The sequence below is a fragment of the Eptatretus burgeri genome, chromosome 5 (genome assembly GCF_056783735.1).
Source record: "Eptatretus burgeri isolate ZD-2024b chromosome 5, Ebu_testis_v1, whole genome shotgun sequence".
NCBI lineage: Eukaryota > Metazoa > Chordata > Myxini > Myxiniformes > Myxinidae > Eptatretus > Eptatretus burgeri.
In genome coordinates, this window is record NC_140965.1 from 17,885,915 (window position 1) to 17,910,208 (window position 24,294).

At 41.3% G+C, this 24,294-nt stretch overlaps 1 protein-coding gene across 5 annotated transcripts in view; it reads left to right on the forward strand.

Moving 5' to 3' along the window:
* Window positions 1-24,294, forward strand: part of LOC147025942 (liprin-beta-1-like) — a 110,738-nt gene that overhangs the window by 58,537 nt on the left and 27,907 nt on the right. For all 5 annotated transcript variants that reach the window (XR_015058061.1, XM_085880854.1, XM_085880857.1 and 2 more), the window contains 6 exons: window positions 2,881-2,980; window positions 4,450-4,578; window positions 4,838-4,988; window positions 5,101-5,212; window positions 6,067-6,155; window positions 15,568-15,687. Coding sequence is in view for 4 of the 5 variants with exons in the window: in XM_085880854.1 (XP_085736980.1) it covers window positions 2,881-2,980; window positions 4,450-4,578; window positions 4,838-4,988; window positions 5,101-5,212; window positions 6,067-6,155; window positions 15,568-15,687 (701 nt within the window). In the remaining variant the exon portion in view is untranslated. The remainder of the gene's footprint in view (window positions 1-2,880; window positions 2,981-4,449; window positions 4,579-4,837; window positions 4,989-5,100; window positions 5,213-6,066; window positions 6,156-15,567; window positions 15,688-24,294) is intronic.

A 24,294-nucleotide genomic window follows, 5' to 3' on the forward strand; every position in this document is an offset into this window, starting at 1 on the left:
TGAGATCTGCAGACAGCACAACTACATTTCCCATCCAGACATATTTACCTCCGCCACCGCAGGTGGTTTTTCATAACATGCCGACATTAAGTTTTCACCCCTGTTTGTTTGTTACTTGTCAAAATTTTTTTTTTTGAAAAGTCTGTTAATCACTTCCGTTTGTTTGTCCACTTACGTTTAACCACCCACAGGTCGCAATTTTAAAATGATCTTCACTAAACTTCACTAAGGGTGAAGTTGGTGGTCCGACAGAATCATGTTTTTTAAGGTCAAAAGGTCATCAGAGGGTGAAGGTTAATAAGTTTATCAAATTTCTAAAATCCTCAATTTTCATCTGATTGATTTCAACTTTGAAGCGGATTACAAAAACTAAATCAGGTCACTGAATTCAACTACCAACTATGTTTGAGGTCAACATAGATCAAAAGGTCAACATTGGCCAAAAGGTGAACATTGGCCAAATTTCTAAAATTGTCAATTTTAATCTGATGAACTTGAAATTTGAAGAGCATTTGCATATCAGGTCACTGAATTCAACCACCAACTATTTTTGACAACAACATCGGCCAAAAGGTCAACATAGTCCATAGGTCAATAACTTAAGTGAAATTTTGAAATCCTCAATTTTCATCTGATTGACTTGAAATTTGAAGAGGATTTGCATATCAGGTCGCTGAATTCAACCATCAACTCTTTTTGAGGTCAACATAGGCCAAAATTTCTAAAATTGTCAATTTTCATCTGATTGACTTGAAATTTCAACAGGATTTTCATATCAGGTCACTGAATTCAACCACCAACTATTTTTGAGGTCAACATAGGCCAAAATTTCTAAAATTGTCAATTTTCATCTGATTGACTTGAAATTTGAACAGGATTTTCATATCAGGTCACTGAATTCAACCACCAACTATTTTTGATGACAACATAGGCCAAAATTTCTAAAATTGTCAATTTTCATCTGATTGACTTGAAATTTCAACAGGATTTTCATGTCAGGTAGCTGAATTCAACCACCAACTCTTTTTGAGGTCAACATAGCCCAAAATTTCTAAAATTGTCAATTTTCATCTGATTGACTTGAAATTTCAACAGAATTTTCATATCAGGTCACTGAATTCAACCACCAACTATTTTTGATGACAACATAGGCCAAAAGTTCAACATAGCATCGGTCAACAACAAGTTAATTTTTGAAATCCTCAATTTTCATCTGATTGACTTCAAATTTATAGAGGATTTGCATATCAGGTTGCTGAATTCAACCGCCATTATTTTTGAGGTCAAAAGGTCACCATAGGCCTAAATTCTAAAATTGAGAGGTGGGGCCAAAAACTATTGTTACCGTTGTGGAGGTAGATGGAGGAATTTCATAGCAAAGGTAGGATTGTATAGAGTAGCATGGCCCGTGGACGAGCAGAAGACATCTCGATGTAACCCAAGTAGCAAAACTGTCAGGTTAAGTTGTCACATGTCAACGCATGGGGGGGGGGTGGGGGTGCTGTGTTAATTAGGTAGGGATTAAGGCCAATTTCTCCCAGTATGTGATTGCCCCCTGTGACCTTTACCTATGTTTTTGCATTTACAAAACCGGAAATAAAACAATTACCTTCTTAGAACTACAACATCAACAGCAGCAGAACCACTTTCTTGCTTCGTGCCAACAAGCCATGCTCCGAGGCTTATGATTGATCAGTGGACATCAGAAGGTTCGGGAGAGAAGCAAGTGAGATGGCTGTTGGAAGATAATGGCATTACGGTTGTTTCTCCTGGACATGACGAAGAAGGCTACACGATTCTTATGTCCATGCTGTTTGAATATGCCCACGTGCTGGAGCAAGACGCTAGCCATTGACTGTTCGGCTGAGCCGTGAAGTGTGTACGTTTCTGAGGAGGGAAGAAGAGTGTGCCACGTGGCCTGATCACTGGGCCTTGGAAATCGTCTTGTCGTATGGTCGAGGAGGAAGGAGGGCGATTGTGGTGAACGAACCTGGTGCAAGAGAGGAACGGTCAGCATATTCGCTCATGAAAAGAAGCTGCACAGCGGTTTCAGAGCTCTGGTATTGAATACCACCACGCAAATACCTCACATACATTTCCAGCCCAGAGAGCGGCTCGGCACCATTTCGGGTGCGGCTTTCTGTCCAGGATGCCGTGGATCAATCGTCAATCTCGAAAAGATCTCTTCTGGATCTGGGACAAGCTAACTGCCAAGAGAAAGGGAGAATTTTTCTTTTAGTTATTCTGTCCCCTTGTTTGTATTAAAGTCTGTGTGGAGGTGCCTCAAATTGGAATTAAGTTTTACCTCACATTCCGTTTTTATTATTGCACTTTGAATTATTACCATTGTAAATATCTGATTTATTTTCATTAAACCCCTGTATTTATTTAAGTTGCTTGTGTTGTCTTTGTTGTAAGTTTCGAGTATAAACGCCATTGTGCTTCCATCCGTCTGCTCCGTCCATGCCGCCCTTTTCGTCCTGTGCTGCCATTATCTCCAAGAAACTCGGCTGTTTGCTTCCAAGGAAAACCACTCGGCGATCCCGCCTGGTCGGTGTTAACCGTGTGGGACATAATCCGCGGCGATGCTTACCATAACAATCAGGAGGTGCGTCTGGTGTATGTGTATATAGCAGGATATCTCAAAAAGTTGTGGACAGATTGGACGAAGTTCGGTGGACAGATTGGGTAGGTAACAAGAACAAACCGATTATAGTTTAGTTCAGGTTCGGATCTAGATCCGGCCTATAAATGGAATACAAAACATAAAATATTAAGCCTGACGGACGTACAGTATGCTCTTTACCAAGTGTCATTGTACTCGTAGTTTAACATGAAATGAACTTTGCACCATTTATGTTGGAATATGTTGATTTACAGGTGAAGATGTAAGCGATGGCTTTCGGAAGGAAGTGAACTCAGCATCACAAGCCTCCTGTGATACCGACAAACTACGAGGAATTAAACGTCTTGTCGGGAGGTTAGTCCTATTATCAATCCTGATGTGTAACTCCCACATCCCTCATGAGGTTAGTGATATCAGTACAGTAGTTTAACTCACACATCCCTGGGAAGATTGTAACATCACTCCTGATGTTTTAATCCCATATGATTAGTGACAAGTTAGTCATATTAGTACAGTGATGTTGAATTCAAGCCTCCTGATAAGCGATCGTTGAATCATTTTCTTGTTTGCTTGTAACTCTGTAAGTGGTTCTTGTTGGTAATTTTGTTGACGATGTCATTCATGTTTAGAAGGAAATTGAACTCAAATGTCAAAACTCTCAATTGTTTAACCAATCGTAATCAAATTCTTACTTTTGCATCCATTAGGAGAAGGTGCACCCTTAGGTCATTTCCATTTCACCAGCCAATCACAGACCCACAACATAAAGTTAAGAGAGATTACTGGAAAAATTCACCAAATTGCTTTTGCTGTTTATTGGTGATTTTTTTTTTTGTTTCTTCATATAAGCACATTTCATATTTGTACATATTGTATTAATTGATCAGATGCAGTTTTTCGAGGTTTTTAATGATTGATATTTGTTTCACTTTAAATTGAAAGGATTGTATTGTTAAAGACTGTTTTTGAATTGTCATGTATTTTCGAAGTGAATCCTGTCATTGATCTCATTGGTGTTCTTGTCGTGAATTCTGTTGATGTTTTGTTTGAAATATTCTGCCAAAGAGTTAATCCGTTCTTTTGTCACCGATTCCATTGTTGATAATAATTCGAATATGTGCAAATATCTTGGTCGTTCTACTATTAAGTCCCAAAGTTGTTTATGTTTAACATTCATTTTTACCCATTCATCATATTTTTGTAACACTAGTGGGCCCATTGGTCTGATGGACCAACTTTTCATTGGTCTTCACAGCCTTGTTGCATACCCACCTGCTGTACTGCTTGAACATTAGCTTGCCTTTCACCAAGTCCAGATGTGCTTGGGGCCAGCGTGGGGATTATATGTTCATTATTATTATTGCCATATGTTACTACTATTATTATTGTTGTTAATATTATTCGTAAGAATTAATATATGATTAATTGCAATGTTATCATTCTTTTTCTTCTTTATTTTGCAATCAGAATGCCCTGTCATGCAAGGACCTATAAAGCTGCTCCATACACCTTAACATTCCATGTATTTAAAACATGGGAATTCTTCCGGATTTTTTGTAGTTAGTTAGCCTAATCAACTCAGGAGATCATGACAATCATTTTGGTGTATCACACTCCACATCAGAAAGCTCCAGTAGAACTCCACAAAAAAAACATGACACACACACACACACACACACACACACACACACACACACACACACACACACACACACACACACACACACACACACACACACACACACACCTCATCCATCTATAATCGATTTAATTAATGAACAATGAAGTCTTAAGTCTCCCATCCTTGTTATGCTGGAGAGTAGGCTCCGGAGAGCTCCAGGAATGCAACCAAATAGCAAGAATCTTTTGGGCACATCATGGCAACCGAACAGTCTGCAACTTACTTCCGGGTCTCGCTGGAGTTGGGCCATGGAGCATCCACTCACTACAGGGTTTGTCTTTGAGGAAACTACCTTGACTACATATTGTTATGAAAAAAATGTAATCCTGCAGCTCATCTCTCCCCTCACCATCATTATTTTCACTGTACTTGGCACAATGTCCAACAATGTATGTTGTTGTACTGATTCCAACTGTGCTGCCATTGTCCTGCAGGCCTTGCTATCTTCTGCATTCCTTAAATGAGAGTTTTTGTATCGTCTAATTCCACACTTCCATTGGATCCATATCTGAATGGTCTGCCCTGCTCAGGGAAGCTCTGGAAGGCTTTGCTGCCTGGACCACTGAACAGGTCTGTGCTTGGCTCCATGACCTGGGCCTAGGAATGTACGTTCAACTCGCACGGCAGTGGATCGACTCTGGGCAAATGATGCTTCAAGCCTCACCACAGGAACTGGAGAGAGTGAGTGCCGAAAGAAAATTGGGAAACACAGGTCGGGATTTAGGAGAGAGACATCTGATAGATCTGTAGGTCTGCAGATAAACAGATGCTGAATTGTTTTCCTGTTTGGCAGGAGCTGGGTTTGAAGCAGCCATTGCACAGGAAGAAGCTAACATTGGCACTGCAAGCCATCGGATCTGGGGAGGAGGGTGGCTGGGGACAGCTGGACTACACATGGGTCACATGTATGGCCATACAGAAGTGCATCCCTGCGACCTTCATGTGCATCATCACAGCCAATTAACTCACGAAAACACGATATGTTGAGACAATGGATTGTTGTTTAATAATAATACAATATGAGTTTCATAACAAAGAACTTCGCCATAGAAGGAGGCCATTAGGCTCATCAAAGCCTGCACTATTATTACCAACCTATGGTTGTTTGTCCATGCTGTATCCTTTTAAGTGCTGAGTCTCCAGAAAGGAAGCAGCATGTACCATTTCTAAGTCTTTGATATGACTCAGAAGGGGCTTGAAACACCAACCTCCCAGACACTCGAACCATTATACCACTGTGGTTGCTTGGCATCGTTGTCATCTGACAACACTGAGATGACAACTCTGAGGTTGCTTGGCAAATAAATGATAAATTGTCATCACGGTGCTTCACATGCAGGGCATTATACCAAAGTGTGTGCCATTCCTCAAGTGGACAATGAGCTGAGGACCTATCCCCTAGCTGGCCTAGCATGAGGTGATAGAAATTAAAGCACCTATAGTACTTTACAAAAAAAATGAGGTCTGTGTTTGCCAGCACCCTGACCAAATTTTTAATTCCTTTCCAATTCGAGAGGGGGGGATGGCAAGAGCCCCCTGAAGTGTTGTAATCAGCAGCCGGGTGCTGCATATGCATAAAAGCCTTGTCGAGGTAACAAATCTGGTTCTCTCTGTAAATTAATGGTTCAGGTCTTGAAAATGTTCAAAACCTCCCACATTATCAGCAATCAATTAGATGTTTCTCTGACTGTCATCATCAAATAAAAATTGTTGTATATTTCAAGGTGGTATTCTAATGAATATGCTCATTACCACACAGGTTGGCTGGACGATGTGGGGCTACCACAGTACAAGGAAACATTCCATGAGGCACGTGTCGACGGCCGCATGTTGCACTACATGACCGTGGTAAGAAGATACAAATATAAGGACTGTTCCTTTTTCATCAGTTATTGATCAATCGTTGATGATTTGCCAACAAGCAGTGAAGCTAAGGTGTACTGCCATTTCAAAGTATATTCTGCAGCCAAACATATATTACTTCTACCTTTCGTCTAATTTGAGAAATTCACAGTTGAATCAGATCGCATCATAATAGCATCATTACCCCACACACGCGAAGCGAAAAGCAGGGTTAAGCAATTGGTTCACGTCCGTCCATCCATCTTATCAGTTTATGATTGAGGAACAGCTTATTTAAATTGAATGTTATATTTTGAACACAAATCGGAACATGAATAGAAAGACAAGTCTGCCGTTTTACCGTATATTGACTTTGAATTTGTCCCAATTGCATATGTGCAGAAAGGAGTGAGATAGTATTTTTTTTTACTGTCTGCCTGCTTGGCTGTCAAACAAAATTGAAAATCATTCTGAACAGGAAACTTAATGTTTTTAATGATGTCACAATGGATACATACAACAAGCATGAATAACTCATGTAACGTGTTAGATAGGGTGATGTAATAGCCACTGGAGAAAATGGTGGTAAAACCTGAATTTATTTATTTATACACCTTTAAACCTCTTTAAATCGTTATTTAAATTTAATCATATCCTGAACACTGAAGAACACAAATCACCTTATTACTACTTCCAAGTACCATGATATATATTGTTACAGCTGTGGAAATTCGCATTACACCATATAGGGTCCTCAGGTGAGATATATCGGTAAGTCCATGTGTAGTTTGCCCAAACCCGTTGTATAGAGGGAATATATGTGATCCATTCGGGCGGCGATTCTTCAGTTAGCTGTTTTTCTTTTGCTGTCGTTATTTTGGTGCAAGAACAACAACGAACATCGCCACAACCAACATCTCAACGATCACGCCATTCACTACACGACACCAACAATCACGCCATTCACACCACGACGCCACCTTCCACAACTACGCTACCACCATCTTCGCCACTTGCCATTCAACGAGCACCGTGCGGTCACGATCTCCGCGGGACGGATGAAAGGAGCGGAGTGGCAGCAGCAACAAGGGTGCGAAGGGGCATCTCCCGCCCAAAACTCCCGCTTAAATATCTCCCGCCAAGATCTCCCGCCCAAAAATCCCACTTAAATATCTCTCACCAAGATCTCCCACCCAAAACGCCAGCGCAAATATCGTGGGGTTTTCCCGCCATTTTCCCCCGCGCTTGGTGAGAAAGGGGGAGGGGGTGGCGCGTCCTCTCCCGATTGGTGGATGCGTGGTGTGACGTGGCCGGGGGAAAGGAACACCCCCTTCGAGGCATTTTCTGGAAGCGTCTCGAAGGAAGGAGGAGCCAAGATCGGGGTGGGGCATGGGGCGGAGCGAAGGGCGGAGCCCGACCCTACAAAAGGCATGGGCGTAGAGTCCTTGTTCCCTTGTCCCTGAATGAGAATTGTCGAGAGTTGTGGAGAGTCCCTGGTTCCCTTGTCCCTGAATGAGAATTGTCGAAAGTTGTGAAGAGTCGCTGGTCGGTTGTCCCTGAATGAGAATTGTCGAGAGTTGTTGGAGAGTCCCTGCTTATGGTTCGTTCGTTCGGAGGAAGAGGTTGAGGTTCTGTTCGTTCGTTCGGGTCTGGTCGTGGTCGGGTGAAGGTCGTCGAATTGGCGCAGGTCGTCGAATTGCCTCGGGTCGTCGAACCTGGTCCCTGGTGATGGTTTCTGGTCGGAGGGTCGATCGGAGCCGGTGCAGTCCCGAGACCCCGCTGGTGGGACGGAGCACCTGCCATCCCCCCCCCCCCCCGTCCGCACCGAGATAACGGCGAAAACCCGGCCCATTCCCCCAAAACCCCGTCCGAGCTGTCGGGCGGACGGCACGTGCAGGCGCGAGGCACGAGCCCAGTGGACCACGCCGGAGGGACTCGGAGTTGCAGTCGCCAAGGGCTGGACGACGCACTCAGGGAAGTCGCGACTTCCTTTTCTTTTGGGGTTTTGTGTAAATGTCTGTGGGTGGCACCAGTCTTGAGAAGTAGAACTGTTTTAAGTGTTGCCGTGTGAATTGCCTTATTCGGTTGTAGATCTGCGTTGGTTCTTTGCTTGTGTTTTTCTTTGCATAAACGTATACGTGTATTGCTTTTGTTCCTTTGTTTTACTGTAATATACGTGCCTTCCGTGCTTCCGTATTAAATGTGCTTGTCCGATTGTTCCCCGTTTTGCTTTGTCTTTTCCTTTTATTGAATATCCATCTTGCATCACGTAAGGGATTGGTAGTGGGTTTAAAACGCCTGGTAAATAATCTGATCCATCAAGGTCGACGATAACTCCGCTCGGTTATCACTGTAGCACGGAATGAGCCGTTTAAGCGGTTCATGTCCAGAGTCGACCTGTGGCGTGGTACAACTCCTCGGTACGTTATCCGCGGCGCAGGTACTTAGATAAATCGACCATTCAGCAATCGGACCCTATTTCGTGCGGGTAGAATACGGACTGAGTTATGGTGAGGTTAAACCCCCATCCGTGACTAGCTCCCGGCGTTGTTCCGAGAGGGTCACGACTGAATTGCACGTTCGGTGGGCGAAGCGGCCGCTATTGGTTACACGTGGTCGTTCGCACGACGGCGGGGCGTGAATTCACAACAATATCAATAGATAGCATGATAGACTAGGCCATATTTTTGAAAAAGGCTCATGTAAAACTTATAGGGGCATTTTTCAGTAGATGTTGGTAACAAGACTTTTTAACTTACTTTGAGGGTGCTGATTATGAAAAATAGGATACCAAGCTGAAATATTGGTTTTTGACCCTCAAAATTGAAAAGCAAAATATGTATCACTGACCAACAAACATGTTCACCTGTAACTGAAAGTATTTGTGCGAGCTTTAAAATTTAAAGACATAAATTTTCAGAAAGTGCAAATATATATATATATATATATATATATATATATATATATATATATATATATATATATATATATATATATATATATATATATATATACATATATACACGTGAAAAATATACAAATGATATATATATTTTGATTTATTTTCTTTGCAAAAGAGTTTAAAATGTCAATACTATGTCGATAATATTAAATTTTGAACAAGTGTTTCTTCACAAGAAAATAGTTAGGCATAACATGAATGTTTTTTGCATGCTTTTATCATCGATGCACACCTCCATGCATGTTAACACACAAAGTGTGCACATTCACTTGCGCAAATACCTAAACTACTCTCTCTCTCGTAACCCCACATACACCATGCCTCTCTAAATCTAAAATGAATCATTTTTAGTAAGTTGGTCCTGTCCACAACACATATATACACATCCATGATATATGAAGACATTGTAAATGTATATACAAATAAAAACTGAGATTTTGGGTTAAATTTATTTTCAGATGTAAGAATACATGAAAACTATTCAAATACAGTCTGCATTACATGGACATAAGAAATGTCTATGTACCCTTCACATGCCATGGAAAGGCAACAGGACAATAATGCAAGGGATCAGGCGTAACTTATGCATGTACAGTTGGACAACAAATGATTAAACTTGTGCAATGCTGTTGAAACAACCATCCTGGTCACCAGGCTGTCTGAGTCCACGTCCAGCACTACGTGAAAGCTTTGCTTTCCGACATTTGCAGCGCATGGTTTGGCATCTTGGCTGAGAAGAGCATGATATAAATTCAAGACAGACTTCTGGAATTGGATTAAGGATCATGAAAACAGGTTGTAATCCTGTGGTTCCTCTTTTCCACCCAATCTCAGTAACATCTGGAAGATGTGAAACTGGACAATCAGCTTTCCTCCATATCATGCATTGGTAATGCACACGCTGCCTGTGGAATGTAAGGGCATTGCTTGTAGGTGGCAGCATTTCTGATTTGCAAGAGTTTTCAGACATCAGATACACAGTATCAACCAACTGTTCATTGTCTACCCTATAAATTTTGCAAACAAATGCTTCTGTTAACTTGAGCTTAGTTGGGGTCAGGATTCCCACTCCGACATCAGGAAGAAGGTGCTGATGAAGTCGAAATATTTTCCAGGCTGATCGCTTGGTGTGACCACAGATGTAGGATATGATATCACATCCTGTTAGGGCTTGGAAAAGCAGCACTACTTCAGCAGGACTTGGTGGCAGCTTATGATACACTAGACCAATGGGTATGTACTTTCTTTTCTTGGCAGTTCCAGTCATCATCCAGAGATTGTCACAATTCACACAAATGAAATGTGACACTGATAGCAGAAGGACATCTGTGTCTCTTTCAGACACAACAACAATGTCAAGATTAATACCAATAGCATGAAGAACAAGGCACGTATCTGCTTCGTCATGGGTTGCACTAAGTGGGATAAGATTTGTGGTATCACGAGATGACTTGACTTCCTGTTCATCTGCAAAGCTACCTGTGACAACAATTTCTTTATCATGTGGTGCATTTGCTAATAGTTCTTCGGAGAGAAATCACACAAGGTCTGTTTTGTTTTCTGTTAAGGCAAGGAAGTTTGACCAAGAACTTGGAAGTGGCACATCTCTTCCTTCAACTATGTATCGTATTGGACGAGTAGTCTTTGTTCGTCTTTTTCGTGTTTCTGATTTCATCGACTAATCTCGGTATCTGTCAAAATTGGACATCTATTCGACTATATACTGTTCCTGAATGGAACATAGAACTTGTAAATGTATCAGCTAATAAATTAGTAACTCACAGCTATTCAGCTGCAGTTATTTGGTATAAAATTCACTCATTTAAAATGTATAATTGCATGAATGTTTAAATTGCGAATAAAATTTCACCGATTAAAAAATATGGAGTGCGAAGACAAAAATGACTGCTCCCTTAAGATCTGTCTCCTGAGAGTTATCTCCCCTCAATAGCAGAAGATATTTGTTTGAGAGCTTTTTATGTCAGACTGTCACATTCAACATAAGAATTATGCGTTTAACTGTACAAGTTATTGCTTGGTGTCTTTAGACATAACATTAAATGTGATATTCATGAAATTATGGTTCAAGGAAGCAGAATACTTACAGATACTTTAACCATAGTTGAACATTATCCAGCCAGGCCACCATTAGAAGGAAAAGGGACGGGTCATTACATTATTGAAATCTTACATTACATTACATTTAAAAAATCAACAAAATGAAAATTAAAAATATTACATATTTCATTCTCGAGTTTTCTTCCGCTATTGCTACACATGTCTAAAAGTAAAATACTGACAATTAGTGGGGCAACTTAGCATAACAATTGTGCATTTTGTGAGTAAAGCACCAAATTTGGCACACTAGTAGCCAATCATATTATGAACAGATTTGGATATTGGGCCATCTCAAAATTTTTGATGGCAGTGGAAAATGGCTGCCACAGCCATCAGCGGCTGAATTTGAGATGGCCCAATATCCAAATCTGTTCATAATATGATAGGCTACTAGTGTGCCAAATTTGGTGCTTTCCTCACAAAATGCACAATTGTTATGCTATATTTAGCTAAGTTGCCCCACTAAATATAATCAATTATTACAAACTTATTTATTTATATTTTTAACATTTTATTTTTATATCTTTGTTAATTATTTGGTAACACGACTTTCCTGTATCTATATATTAACATTCATTACATTTACATGGGAAAGTACAAGGTTTAATAAAAAAAAACTCAATCCTATGTGGATTGAAATATTCAAAATGTAATATTATTGGCCTGCAAATGACATTTTAAAAAATCTCTTCTGCATGGAAAAATGAATCACAATATACACCATACGGCTAAAAGTATGTGGACACCTCCTCGTCCAAAATCTCATTCCAAAATCATGGGCATTGATATGGAGTTTGTCTCCCCCCCCCCCCCCCTTTGCTGCTATAACAGCCTCCACTCTTCTGGGAAGGCTTTCCACTTGATTTTGGAACATTGCTGTGGGGATTTACTTCCATTCAGCCACAAGGGCATTAGTGAGGCTGGCCACTGATGTTGGGCAATTCGGTCTGGCTCGCAGTCAGTGTTCCAATTCATCCCAAAGGTGTTCGATGGGGTTGGGGCTCTGTGAAGGCCAGTCAAGTTCTTCCACAGCGGTCTCAACAAACCATTTCTGTATGGACCTCGCTTTGTGCACGTGGGCATTGTCAAACTGAAACAGGAAAGGGCCTTCCCCAAACTGTTGCCACAAAATTGGAAGCACATAATCATCTAGGATGTCATTGCATGCTCTCGCATTAAGATTTCCATTCACTGGAACTATGGGGCCTTGCCTGAACCATGAAAAACGGCTCCAGGCCATTACTCCTCCTCCACCATATTTTACAGTTGACACTATGCATTCGGGCAGGTAGTGTTCTCCTGGCATTCGCCAAACCCAGATTTGTCTGTCGGACTACCAGATGGTGAAGCGTGATTCATCACTCCAGAGAACGCATTTCCACTGCTCCAGAGTCCAATGATGGTGAGCTTTACACCACTCCAGCCGACGCTTGGCATTGCACATGATGATCTTGGGCTTGTGTGTGGCTGTTTGGCCATAGAAACCCATTTAATGAAGCTCTCGACAAACAGTGTTTGTGCTCATGTTGCTTCAAGAGTCAGTTTGGAACTCAGTAGTGAGTGTTGCAACCGACGATAGACTATTTTCCACGCTGTGTGCTTCAGCACTCGGCGGTACCATTCTGTGAGATTTTGTGGCCTACCACTTCGCGGTTGAGCTGTTATTGTTCCTAGATGTTTCCAATTCACAATAGCAGCTCTTACAGTTGACCGGAGCAGCTCCAGCAGGGCAGAAATTTGATGAACTGATTTGGTGGAAAGGTGACATCCTATGACGGTGCCATGTTGAAAGTCACTGAGCTCTTCAGTATGACCCATTCGACTGCCAATGTTTGTTTATGGAGATTGCATGGCTGTTTGCTTGATTTTATACCCCTGTCAGCAATGGGTGTGGCCAAAATAGCCAAATCCACTAATTAGAAGGGGGTGTTCGCATACTTTTGGCCATGTAGTGCATATATAATTTGTATATTTGTCAAGTTGATATTCACCCGCTTAACATTTACGTCTTTAAATTTTAAAGCCAGCACAAATTCTTTGAGTGACAGTTGAACACGTTTTGTTGGTCAGTGACACTTTTATGTGGTTTTGGTGGCCATTTTGTTTTTCAATTTTGAGGGTCAAAAACCAATATTTCAGCTTGTTATCCCAATTTTTTTCATAATCTGCACACCTGGATAAGGTTGGAAAGAATGGATACCAACTTCTATTTTAAAATGTCCCTTTATCAAACTTTTTCAGAGTTTTGGCCTCGTCTATGAGAGGGCATGGCATGTGAGAGGGTCAGTATCGGGATGAAGAAGACTCTGCCAATATGGCTATGTCAGTACGTGGCCGGTTGACGCTGGGTTCTATGGTGATCAATAAAGCCTCCACCTTCTAAACTGTGACTCAATGTCACCTTATTACAGTGTGTATTTTGTGTAAGGCCATACAAGTGATGTATTAGACGGCTTTCAGTCGCGCTAAACTTTTGGATTTTTTAAACGACCTTTTTTTATCATTATTTTATTGAAATTGAAGTATATATTTGAACATTCAGTGAGGCCTCATCTAGAATATTGTATGCAGTTTTCGTCACCACAACTCAGGAAGGACATAGTTGCTATAGAGACGGTTCAGCTCAGGGCTACTAGATTGATTCCCGGCCTAGCTGGACTCAAGCATGAGGAGCGGCTGAAGGAGACGACTTAATACATCAGACAGGAGGTGGTTACGAGGGGATATGACAGAGATGTTTGAGATAATGAAGGGGATAGACACCACAAGAAGGGATAGACACCACAAGAAGGGGATAGACACCTAACCCTAACAGCAGAATAATTATTCAGCTCAATAGACAGTGATAGGACCAGGGTCCATAGCTTGAGAGTGAAGATTAAGAGAGTTAAGATGGTAGTGAGGCAGGGGTCTTTTACTCAGAGAGTAGTTAATGCATGGAATGGTCTCTCTGGAAAGGAAGTGGCAGCAGAAACGGTAGATAAGTTTAAATTAAAATTAGATATTTACCAAGAAGCATTGGGGATAAAGGGGTATAGGGATATTGGCAGGATTTTTAAGTCGCTCGAGTATGGATGGGTAAGCGATTGTGTGCATGTGTGTAGAGTGTCGTGACTGTGGGGGCTTCATCAAAGGGTGGTGTGTCGTTGATGCTATGTGTTACTCACGCAAGAACCAGCTTCACCAACCCCCCACCCTCCTCCCCCCCCCCCGGCCAGAAAAGCAAAAATCACAAAAAATAACCATTTAAAATAATCCATCCATTGTACAGAGAATCAGTGCTGCCAAAGCAGTCTCCTGGAATATTGGGCACAATCCCGGACAGGTCATCACTCCAACACATGGTACTCAATCACCCCATCAAGGTGATACTCATTTTGCTGCCCTCAGAAGGATAGCAGACTGAATCAACCCTACCTGGTATTAATTCATTCGGAGTAGGATTTTAATTAAAGACCCTAGAATCCCAAGAATCCAAAGCCCACCACCATAACCATTAAGCCAACAACAGACATACCTTGGAAATTGCTCGGCAAGATATGGTCAGTGTGAACAAATCTAACCTTGTCACAACCCAAGATCTTGAATAGTGGTTTTTTTTGCATTGGAAATACCTCAATCAGTATCAGGAAATAACTCAATCAACCTCAACCTCAATCAGGAAATACCTCAATCAGATTTTGGAGTGACTATCGATCAGTATGAACATTTGCTGTCTCTCAAGTTCAGCAAAGTCTACATGCAACCTTTGCCATACTCTAACAGGCCACTTCCATGGCTGTAAAGGCATGGATGGTGGCATCTTGCTCACCGATGACATGTGGTACACTGACCCACTGTGGGCTCCATTTCCTTTTCCAACCCTGGCCACCGGAGGTAGCAGCAGGCTAAACTCTTTTTCATACACATTTTCCCGATACACATCAATATATTTCCCATTTTTGTTTTGACGCCCTTAGGATATCCCTAGGCATGTTACATAGTCTCATCCACATTACTCCTCTCATTCCCCAAATTAAATTGTGTCATTTTTGATGGATGAAATTGGTTTGGTCTTGATGTGGTGCAGGCATGATGGGCCGAATGGCGTCCTCCTGTGTCTAGTTTCCTTGTGTAACTGTGTGGGGTATCATGTTCTATGAACTCTCAAGCTTAAGACTTTTAATTTTCATACAGTTATCGGTGCTCAAGGAAGAACTAAATCGGGATATTGACTCGATCGATCCTTATCGGAGACTTCATTTGACACTTTTCCCATTGTAAAACTTTCCCGGATCTGACTGTAATCTGAGACAAAGAGGTGTCATGTTGTGTTGGTGTTTATTTTGTGACTCCCAGGATGACCTGCTGTTGCTCAAAGTTACGAGTCAGCTGCACCATGTGAGCATCAAACGGGCGATACAGGTTCTGCGCTCACACGGCTTCCGCCCAGACTGCCTTCACCCTCATTCATGCTCGGTGAGGCAATGATCTGGTGAGCAGTCAGTCTCACCATTTAAATGATTCTCTACTCCATTCTCCCCCTATTTCCATATATTGTGTATAACATGCTACTCCTCTGATATTCTTGAAATAAATTGTTTGACTAATAACTGTGCATACCGATCCCTTTTCTGACAGCTTTACTCAAAAGACAGCATGTTGCACGACACAAACATATTGTATGTCTCTCTGTGAATCTCAATGATGATGTAAAAATTAAGTCGTCGTCTTTCATATGCAGCACAAAGCTGCAGGGTAGCGTCATTGGCTTAGGGTATGAATGTGCCACTAACGCAATGCCCTCTGTTGGTTAGGGCAGGAATTTGGAATTTGTTCAGGGTGCTGGCGTGAGCTTGCCTACTCTTCGTGAAGGATGCTGTGAGATCTTTAACCTACACCAGATCTTTAATCACAAAGGACACCATGGGAACCTAACGCCAGGAGAAGAGATACTCAGTTTAACATCCATCCGAGGGACGGCAAACACATTGATGAATCACCCTGCGTGAGAAACACCGGGATGACAGTTTATTGCTGTGTCGGGATTCAAACCCAGGCTAGACAGCTAACTATTAGAGGCGAATGTGTATACCTCTCAGCCATCCTACCAACACATAAAATGAAGTGAAGCATTTGAAAAAAGGATATTTTATTTTTAGATCCTCGTGGAGGATCTCTAAGTCTTACTCACGTTGTTGTTCTTCATCTTCTTCTTGTGGACTTTTTTGTTTCACAGCCTACAGTTTTCAGCGAAACTTCCTGAAACTTGGCGTATATATGTAGAAATACCCTGCGCAGGCAGTAACCATCTCCGATTTTGAAAATTCCTCCTGGAAAAAAAAGTTATGACGTCAAAATATCTCCGCTAATGGAAATCACCTAAAAAATGATCTCCGAAACTAGGCAAGCTTTTTGAATTCTGTTTGCGGGAATCGAACAGGGCATTAGCAGAGATTAATTACCACACATATGATACATCACTATGACATCGTATCAATTTTTATGACGTCAGTCCTATTTTTTGTCTTTTTTTTCACAACCCAGAGTTTTCATCGGATCTTCGTGAAACTTGCCATGTATATACAGAAAGCCCACGGCGCAGGCAGCAACCATCTCCGATTTTGGAAATTCTTCCTAGAAAAAAAGTTGACGTCATAATATCGCCGCTAATGGAAATCGCCTATACCATTATCTCCAAAACTGGGCAAGCTGTTTGAATTTTGTTTGCGGGAATCAAGCCGGGCATTAGCACATATAATTTATCGCAAACCTGATACATCACAATGACGTCATATTCGTTTTTATGACGTCATCATTAAGAGGATGAGGATCTTAGCTCATTTGAGCTTGTTTAAAAAGGATATTAATATTGTTTCCTCAAAACTGTATCTTCATGTAATGATAGAAGATGCGTTGTTCAATCTTCATATGTGCATGATGCCTTTAAAACAATGAGCTATGCCAAGAGATAAAGTTGATGGTGATTTCTGGACGGCAAGAGGGCGTGGCATGTAGAACGGGCGGTGCTTATGACCCACAGACAGACAGACTCACAGACACGAACTCAGCTTTATATATTTGATTGTTGTTGCTGTGGTGGTGCCTGTGGTTGTTGTTTGTGTGCTGCTTCCATGTCTTTTTATATATTTTCTGTTGCTTTGAGAAAATATGATTTTATGTGTTCCTTCTGTGTTATTACAAAGAGTTCTTGCTGTTATCGAATAAAAATAGGGGCAATACCCCCAGGCGCTCACCTGGTAGCAGCTGGATATGAAAACCAGGGAACCAATGGTTTTTGTGGATGACCCACAAATTATTTAATGTATAAAAAAAGTAAATACCTATGGATTTTTTTTTTCAATGCCATGAACAAACATCATGGGTGATGAAGGTTGTGGTTAAGTTTCATTGAAATCATGTGTGTAGTTTCTGAGAAAAAGTTGCAAGTGTTTACAGATGCACGAACGGACGGACAGACGACTCGCCATCCCATAAGCTCCCTGGAACTACTTCCCAGACAGGGCCGGATTTAGACATGTGGTGGCCCCTGGGCAGCCTTCAGTAGTGGAGGCCCACCCTACCTTAGAATACTAAAAAGGTGACAAGACATATTTACAGTCATCCGTAAAGTATATTTTTCAAGAACAAAGAATCTGAACTTCTATATAAATAGAGAATGAGATGAGAGGAATATCTTCTATCTGTTCCACTAACTAGCACCTACCATTCAGGCACTCACAAATACATTTTTCCTTCCAATTTTTTTTTCATGAAATATGTGGAGGCCCCCTGGTTGTGGAGGCCCCTGGGCAGCTGCCCAGCTTGCCCATGCCTAAATCCGGCCCTGGTCCCAGGTGAGCTAATAAATGTTATCATTGGAACTGCTGCATTAAGCTCGCATTCCCGTCACTTCTTTTTCAATCCTGGAAAGACAGGGTAATAAAACAGGCACCCTCATCATTAAACGGGAACTATTTTTTGTTGCAAGTAAATCGATTATGAGCTTTACAACCAACTAAATTTATTATTAGCTTTCAACAGTCCCATTTTTATAATTCTACGACAGCAGGAACCCTTTACAATTAACCGTGATGAACACTCTTGTATAAATAAGCAGGATGAAGTCCTCTGTGGAATCTTTTGCACATCCATTCCTCTTGAAGTGTCTCTTTAATGGCTTCAGTCAGACTGTCGAGTCTCATTGCGAGACAGGTACAGTCGTTATGATGAATTTTGTCGAGATCGTAACAAATAATTTAAAAAGGTTAAATATAATTTTTATTTATCATTTTTTTTCTATTATTTTAGAGAAATTTGTCTCAAAGAAAGTTCCCCTAATATTGGGGCAACTTAGCTAAATATAACATAACAATTGTGCATTTTGTGAGGAAAGCACCAAATTTGGCACACTAGTAGCCTAACATATTATGAACAGATTTGGATATTGGGCCATCTCAAATTCAGCTGCTGATGGCTGCGGCAGCCATTTTCCACTGCCATCAAAAATTTTGAGATGGCCCAATATCCAAATCTGTTCATAATATGATAGGCTATGAGTGTGCCAAATTTGGTGCTTGCCTCACAAAATGCACAATTGTTATGCTAAGTTGCCCCACTATAATAGGGTGAAATTTGGAAGAAAAAAATTTTAAAAAGGAACAATGGAAGCATTTCATGTTAATGGTGGGCACTCATTCTTACTAGACGTATTTTGGTTTGCTGAATCCGCAGTTTTCCAGAATCGATTTTGACTTTTTAACCCTTTAATGGCCGACTCAAAATATTCGGCAATTTTTCATCACATTCACTTGACTTATGTACTGGAGATTAAATATTGTCGATAAAAATTCCACCACAAAACATTGTTTAGTCGTGACAATTGGATATTCTGTCTTGCATCGACCATGAATACGTGGTAAAATGTCTATTATGAGCGATAACATTAAGCGGGTTTACAGATGTGCTGAAATTCTGGCGATTTGACAATCGGGCTGCAATGCAACCAAACTATTTCATGTTTTGTGAATGCGTTTGCCGAGATAATCCATTAAAAAGTGTGTATGGTGTTTGAAGATTACATCTTGCTGCAGAGAGTAGCGAGAAAATTTTATACCCGGTCCCAAAACACCCCACTCGATCAGGTTCATTATTTGGTCTGTTATATTTTATGCTTACTTTGCATGTCATTTTTACTAACTCGTACATTTGTACGAGCATCATAACTTGAGAATCAGCTGAGTGGTTCTCTGTGTTTTTACATAGCACTCTTTACTTCTCACAAAGCACACCCCATGTAATGACCTTTTCCTACCTTTGTTGTGCACTTTACACTCATTTTTAAGTGTATACAGAGAAGCCTAAATCGAGACTGCTCATAGATTTGCTATGGCTTTCACAAATCCTCCTCTTTGCATTTCAATGAGCAAACCAAACGGGAAGGTCTCAACTGATGTTTACTTGCCTGCATTATTTAGCAATCACTCTTTTTCATCATTCTCTATTTGCCCTTCCCCACCTTTCAATATCTAAGGGGATGTTGTGATAATTTTCATCACTCTTGAGAAAGGTTAGCCGATGCATGTAGCTTGTCACATGTTGTTAACTGAAACGTTCAGTCATTGTTTGTTCAATTAATTAAAGGTTGGAGAATTTACCATGGATTCCATATATATCTGATTTATCAAGACATCAGTGGTTTGGCAGATCTTTGGTGTGCAAGTCCCTGGTGAGTTGATGCCAGTGCCACTGTCGCTAGGAAAAAGCGATAGAAGCCTACACACTGCCAATGTATCACTGCGAGCCAAAGTGCTAATCACTGACATCACTACCCCCAACAACGGTGCGTTTAAGTGGGACAACCTGCTTTGTCATTGATGGCCAAGCATTGGTGGTAGCTTTGGGAAAGCCAACAGCCAACACGACATTTGGGGAATATGCAGAAACAGTTGCTAAAACACGATTGATGTTACATTTCATAGATGTTGGAAAGACTCCATCAAAGCGGGCAGCACAGTACGGCTACCTGCAAACTGATCAAACCTTATGGCATTAGAGGAAAACAACGAAGATCTTGCCTTGTTTCGATATGATCACCTTATTGATTACAGCCCTCCAAAAAAAATTGTTTCTGTGTCGGGAGTATTTGGAGAACATACAACGGTGAAGACTTCAGACACGGAGCATGATATAAGAGCACTTGAAGCGGATCACGAGGAGGCTGATACCCGTCTTGTGCTCCACTGCCTTCATGCTAATGTGGACTCGACAGTTGTGTCGGTGCATGACACTGATGTACTGGTGATATTGCTGGCCTTTTATGACAAAATTCCATGTTCATATTTGCGTATGAAACCTGACTGCTAAGACCCCCAAATTTATTCCAGTGCACGATGTTTGAAAGCACCTGACAACCCCTCAAGTGAATGCAATACTTGGCTTTCATTCCTTAACTGGGTGTGACAGTGTGTCTCAATTATTTGGTCACAGCAAGTCGACTGCTTGGCCAGTGTACAAGGAACGCCATGACCTGTTGGACAGTCTCGGCAAAGGTGACATTTCCGATGACCTCATCAAATCATCGAGGTTTTCATCTGCAAAATGTATGGAGTACTAGATGGAGATAGTTATGATGAGGCACGAGTCAAGTTATTCTGCATGGTGCAGCCTCGAGAAACTCTACCTCCAACATCTGATGCAGCACAATTCCACATTATGCGTGCGCATTACCAAGCAAATGTCTGAAACTAATCCCACTCTCTCTATCCATGTCTCCTGTGTGTTACATCCCTGGGCTGGACCCACAAAGATGAGAAGCTGGTGCCATGCTTACTCTCTCTCCCTCTGATTCCTAAAGTGTGTTTGGAGATCGTGGCGTGTCGGTGCACCAATGGCTGCCTCAGCATGCGTTGCAACTGCAGACAACTGAGATTACCATGTACCGAAGGTTGCAGATGTCATAGCCAAGATGGTGTATGTCAGAACATTTTGGATTACTGATATTATTCGTAATTTCTCTGAAATTCAATATGTGTTCACCGGACTTCTGTCATTTATCATTGCTTTATACTTAATTTATTTGGTGTTTGGGGGAGGGGGCGCATATTTTGGTCACCTGGGAGGGGTAAATTACCTTATTATTTGGGGGAATGTAGGAGGCTTAATTGAAACGAAACGCCTTCTTGTGTCGTTTACTGCCAATCACGAAGTATTGAATACAGCTTGGTGGTCATTTTGAACTGTAGCAGACATGTGAATAATACATATTCTAAACTTCTCACAGTCTGTTGTGTATTGTAGTTGAATTCTCGAGCCAATATAACCTTAGAGAATTTAAAGATCTTGTTGAAATGAAGACTGTTGAAGCTATGACAGAATATTTCATGAAAACAATAAAAGAAAATGGCCGTTATTTTGAGTCTGCCACGAAAGAGTTAAAAACTCAGAATCGAATGTGGAAAGCACTTTGATCAAAATTATCATATCTTAAAGCACAAAGTGAGTCTGAATAGGGGTTTGAGATCTAAACTCCTGGCTTACCAATCCCAGGAGTTTAGATCCTAGGATGGAAGAGCTTGAAGCCAAAGTAGATAGTGAGGAGTACGAGATAGTTGCAGTGAGTGAGACAAGGTTTAAGGAGGAGAATAACTGGAGGACAGGATTAGAAGGCTACAAGGTGGATCGGTGTGATAGGAAGGAGAGAATAGGAGGAGAAGTAGCAATCTGGGTGAAGGACAGCATTGCATCAAGAGAAAGGGGTGACATTAAGGAAAGAATAAATGTTGAGGATTCTGTTTGGGTAGAGATTAGAGATTGTAAAAACAGTAAGATACTGGTAGGATGCTTTGAAAGGGGTTTGGGTGTGAAGGAAGAGGAGGAAGGAGGAGTACATTAAGAATTCAAAATGGCATGTGGTAAGGGAAGAGTGTTTATTATGGAGGAGTTTAACTTGCCAGGGATAGATTGGGTCCAGGAACAAGGGAAGAGCAGATGAGGATTTCCTAGTTTTAGTCCAGGATTGCTTTTTAACTCAGTTTGTAGATAAGCCCACAAGGGGGAGTGCAGTGTTAGACCTCCTTTTAAGTAACGATCCCAAAATGGTGGAGGAGGTGGAGATCGAGGAGCATTTCGGATCAAGTGACCATATCATTGTGTGTACAAAGATTCTGTTAAGGGTTAGAGTTCAGGATAATGGAGTAAGGATATTTCAGGAAGGCAAACTTTGAGGTATGAGGAGAAAATTGGGTGATGTAGATTGGGAGACTCTAACAACAGGACAATCGGCATCAGAGAAATGGGAAACCTTCAAGGACCAAATGTGTAGAGTACAGAGTAAGTACATTCCAATGAGGTGTAAAACCAGAAGCAGAAAGAGACCAGGGTGATTGAGCAGTAAGATAAGGAACGCTATTAAGGAGAATCAGAAGGCATTTATTAGGTTTAAAATAACAGGACTGGAGTTATATTTGTTTCACTATCGGAGTAAACCATGGCAGGTTAAGAAAATAACTCGGCAAGCCAAAAAGAGTATGAGAATAACATAGCTAAGAATATTAACCATAATCACAAGGTTTTCTTTAAGTATATCAGGGGAAAATAACAGGTTAGGACCAGTTTGGGCTCATGAAGGAATATCACCGGGAGAGTGGTTAGTGAGGAAAGTGAGATGGCAGGCTTATTAAACAGGTGTTTTGCTTGAACTTTTACACAAGAACAGTCAGGAGAATTGCCAATAGCTGAGAATATCTATCGAGGAGGTGAGAAAGGGCTTTTACAGAAGATCCAGGTTGGAGTGGAGGAGTTAAAGGAACAGTTAGGAAATCTAAAAGTAGATAAGGTTCCGGGGCAAGATAATATGCAACCGAGAGTATTGATCGAGGTGACTGTGCAGGTAAGCGAGATGTTAACGGATATTTTCAATAGCTCACTGGAGTCAGGACAGGTACCTGAGGATTGGAGAGTAGCAAATGTAACCGTTATTTAAGAAAGGATCCAGAGAAGAATTGGGAAACTATAGACCTGTTAGTTTGACTTCAGTTGTGGGGAAGGTGTTGGAAACATTAATTAAGGACCAGATGAGGAACCATTGAAACAAATACAAACTAATTAATGGTAGTCAGCATGGGTTTACCAAAGGTAGTTCCTGCTTAACAAATCTTCCAGAGTTCTATGAAGCAATGTCTGATTGGCTGGATGAGGGAAAGGCAGTGGACATAGTATATCTAGACTTTAAGAAGGCATTTGATAAGGTACCACATTGGAGGTTGTTAGCCAAGGTGAGGGCTTGTGGAGTGGCTGCTCAGGTAGCTAATTGGATTACAAACTGGCTTCGTGGTAGGAAGCAAAGAGTGGCTGTTAGTGGGAGGATGTCTTGCTTGGAGGATGTAAGTCGCGGGGTACCTCAGGGATCAGTACTCGGACCATTACGATTCATTACTTACATCAACGATTTGGATAGTGGGGTGAAGAGTAAGCTTTCCAAATTTGCAGATGACACAAAGCTTGGAGGTAAGGTGGATATCAGAGGGGGTGGTGAACACATTCAGGAAAGTATTGATACTTGCATAGATTGGGCAAAAGATTGGCAGATGGAATTTAACCTGAGCAAGTATAAGGTGTTGGGGATGGGAAAGAACAATGAAAATAGAGATTTCACGATGCAAGGGGTAATTTTGAAGCGTGTCACACATAAAGCAAATAGGATTTTTGGCTGTATAAGGAGGGGGGACCAATTATAAATCAAAAGAGGTCGTGTTAACATTGTATAGGAATATTGTGTGTATTTTTGGTCACCACAACTCAGGAAGGACATAGATGCCATTAAGAGAGTTCAGCGCAGAGCTACTAGATTGATTCTGGGACTAGCTAAACTCAGCTATGAGGAGCGGCTGAACGAGACAGGGATTTATACATGAGAACGGAGGTGGTTACGAGGAGATATGATCGAGATGTTTAAGATGATGATAGGTATAGACAAAATAAGTTCAGACAGTTTTACAGCAGAGTAGACAACGATAGGACCAGGAGCCATAGCCTGAGAGTTAAGAAGAGGAGAGTTTAGACAGCACTAAGACAGGGTTTTTTTGC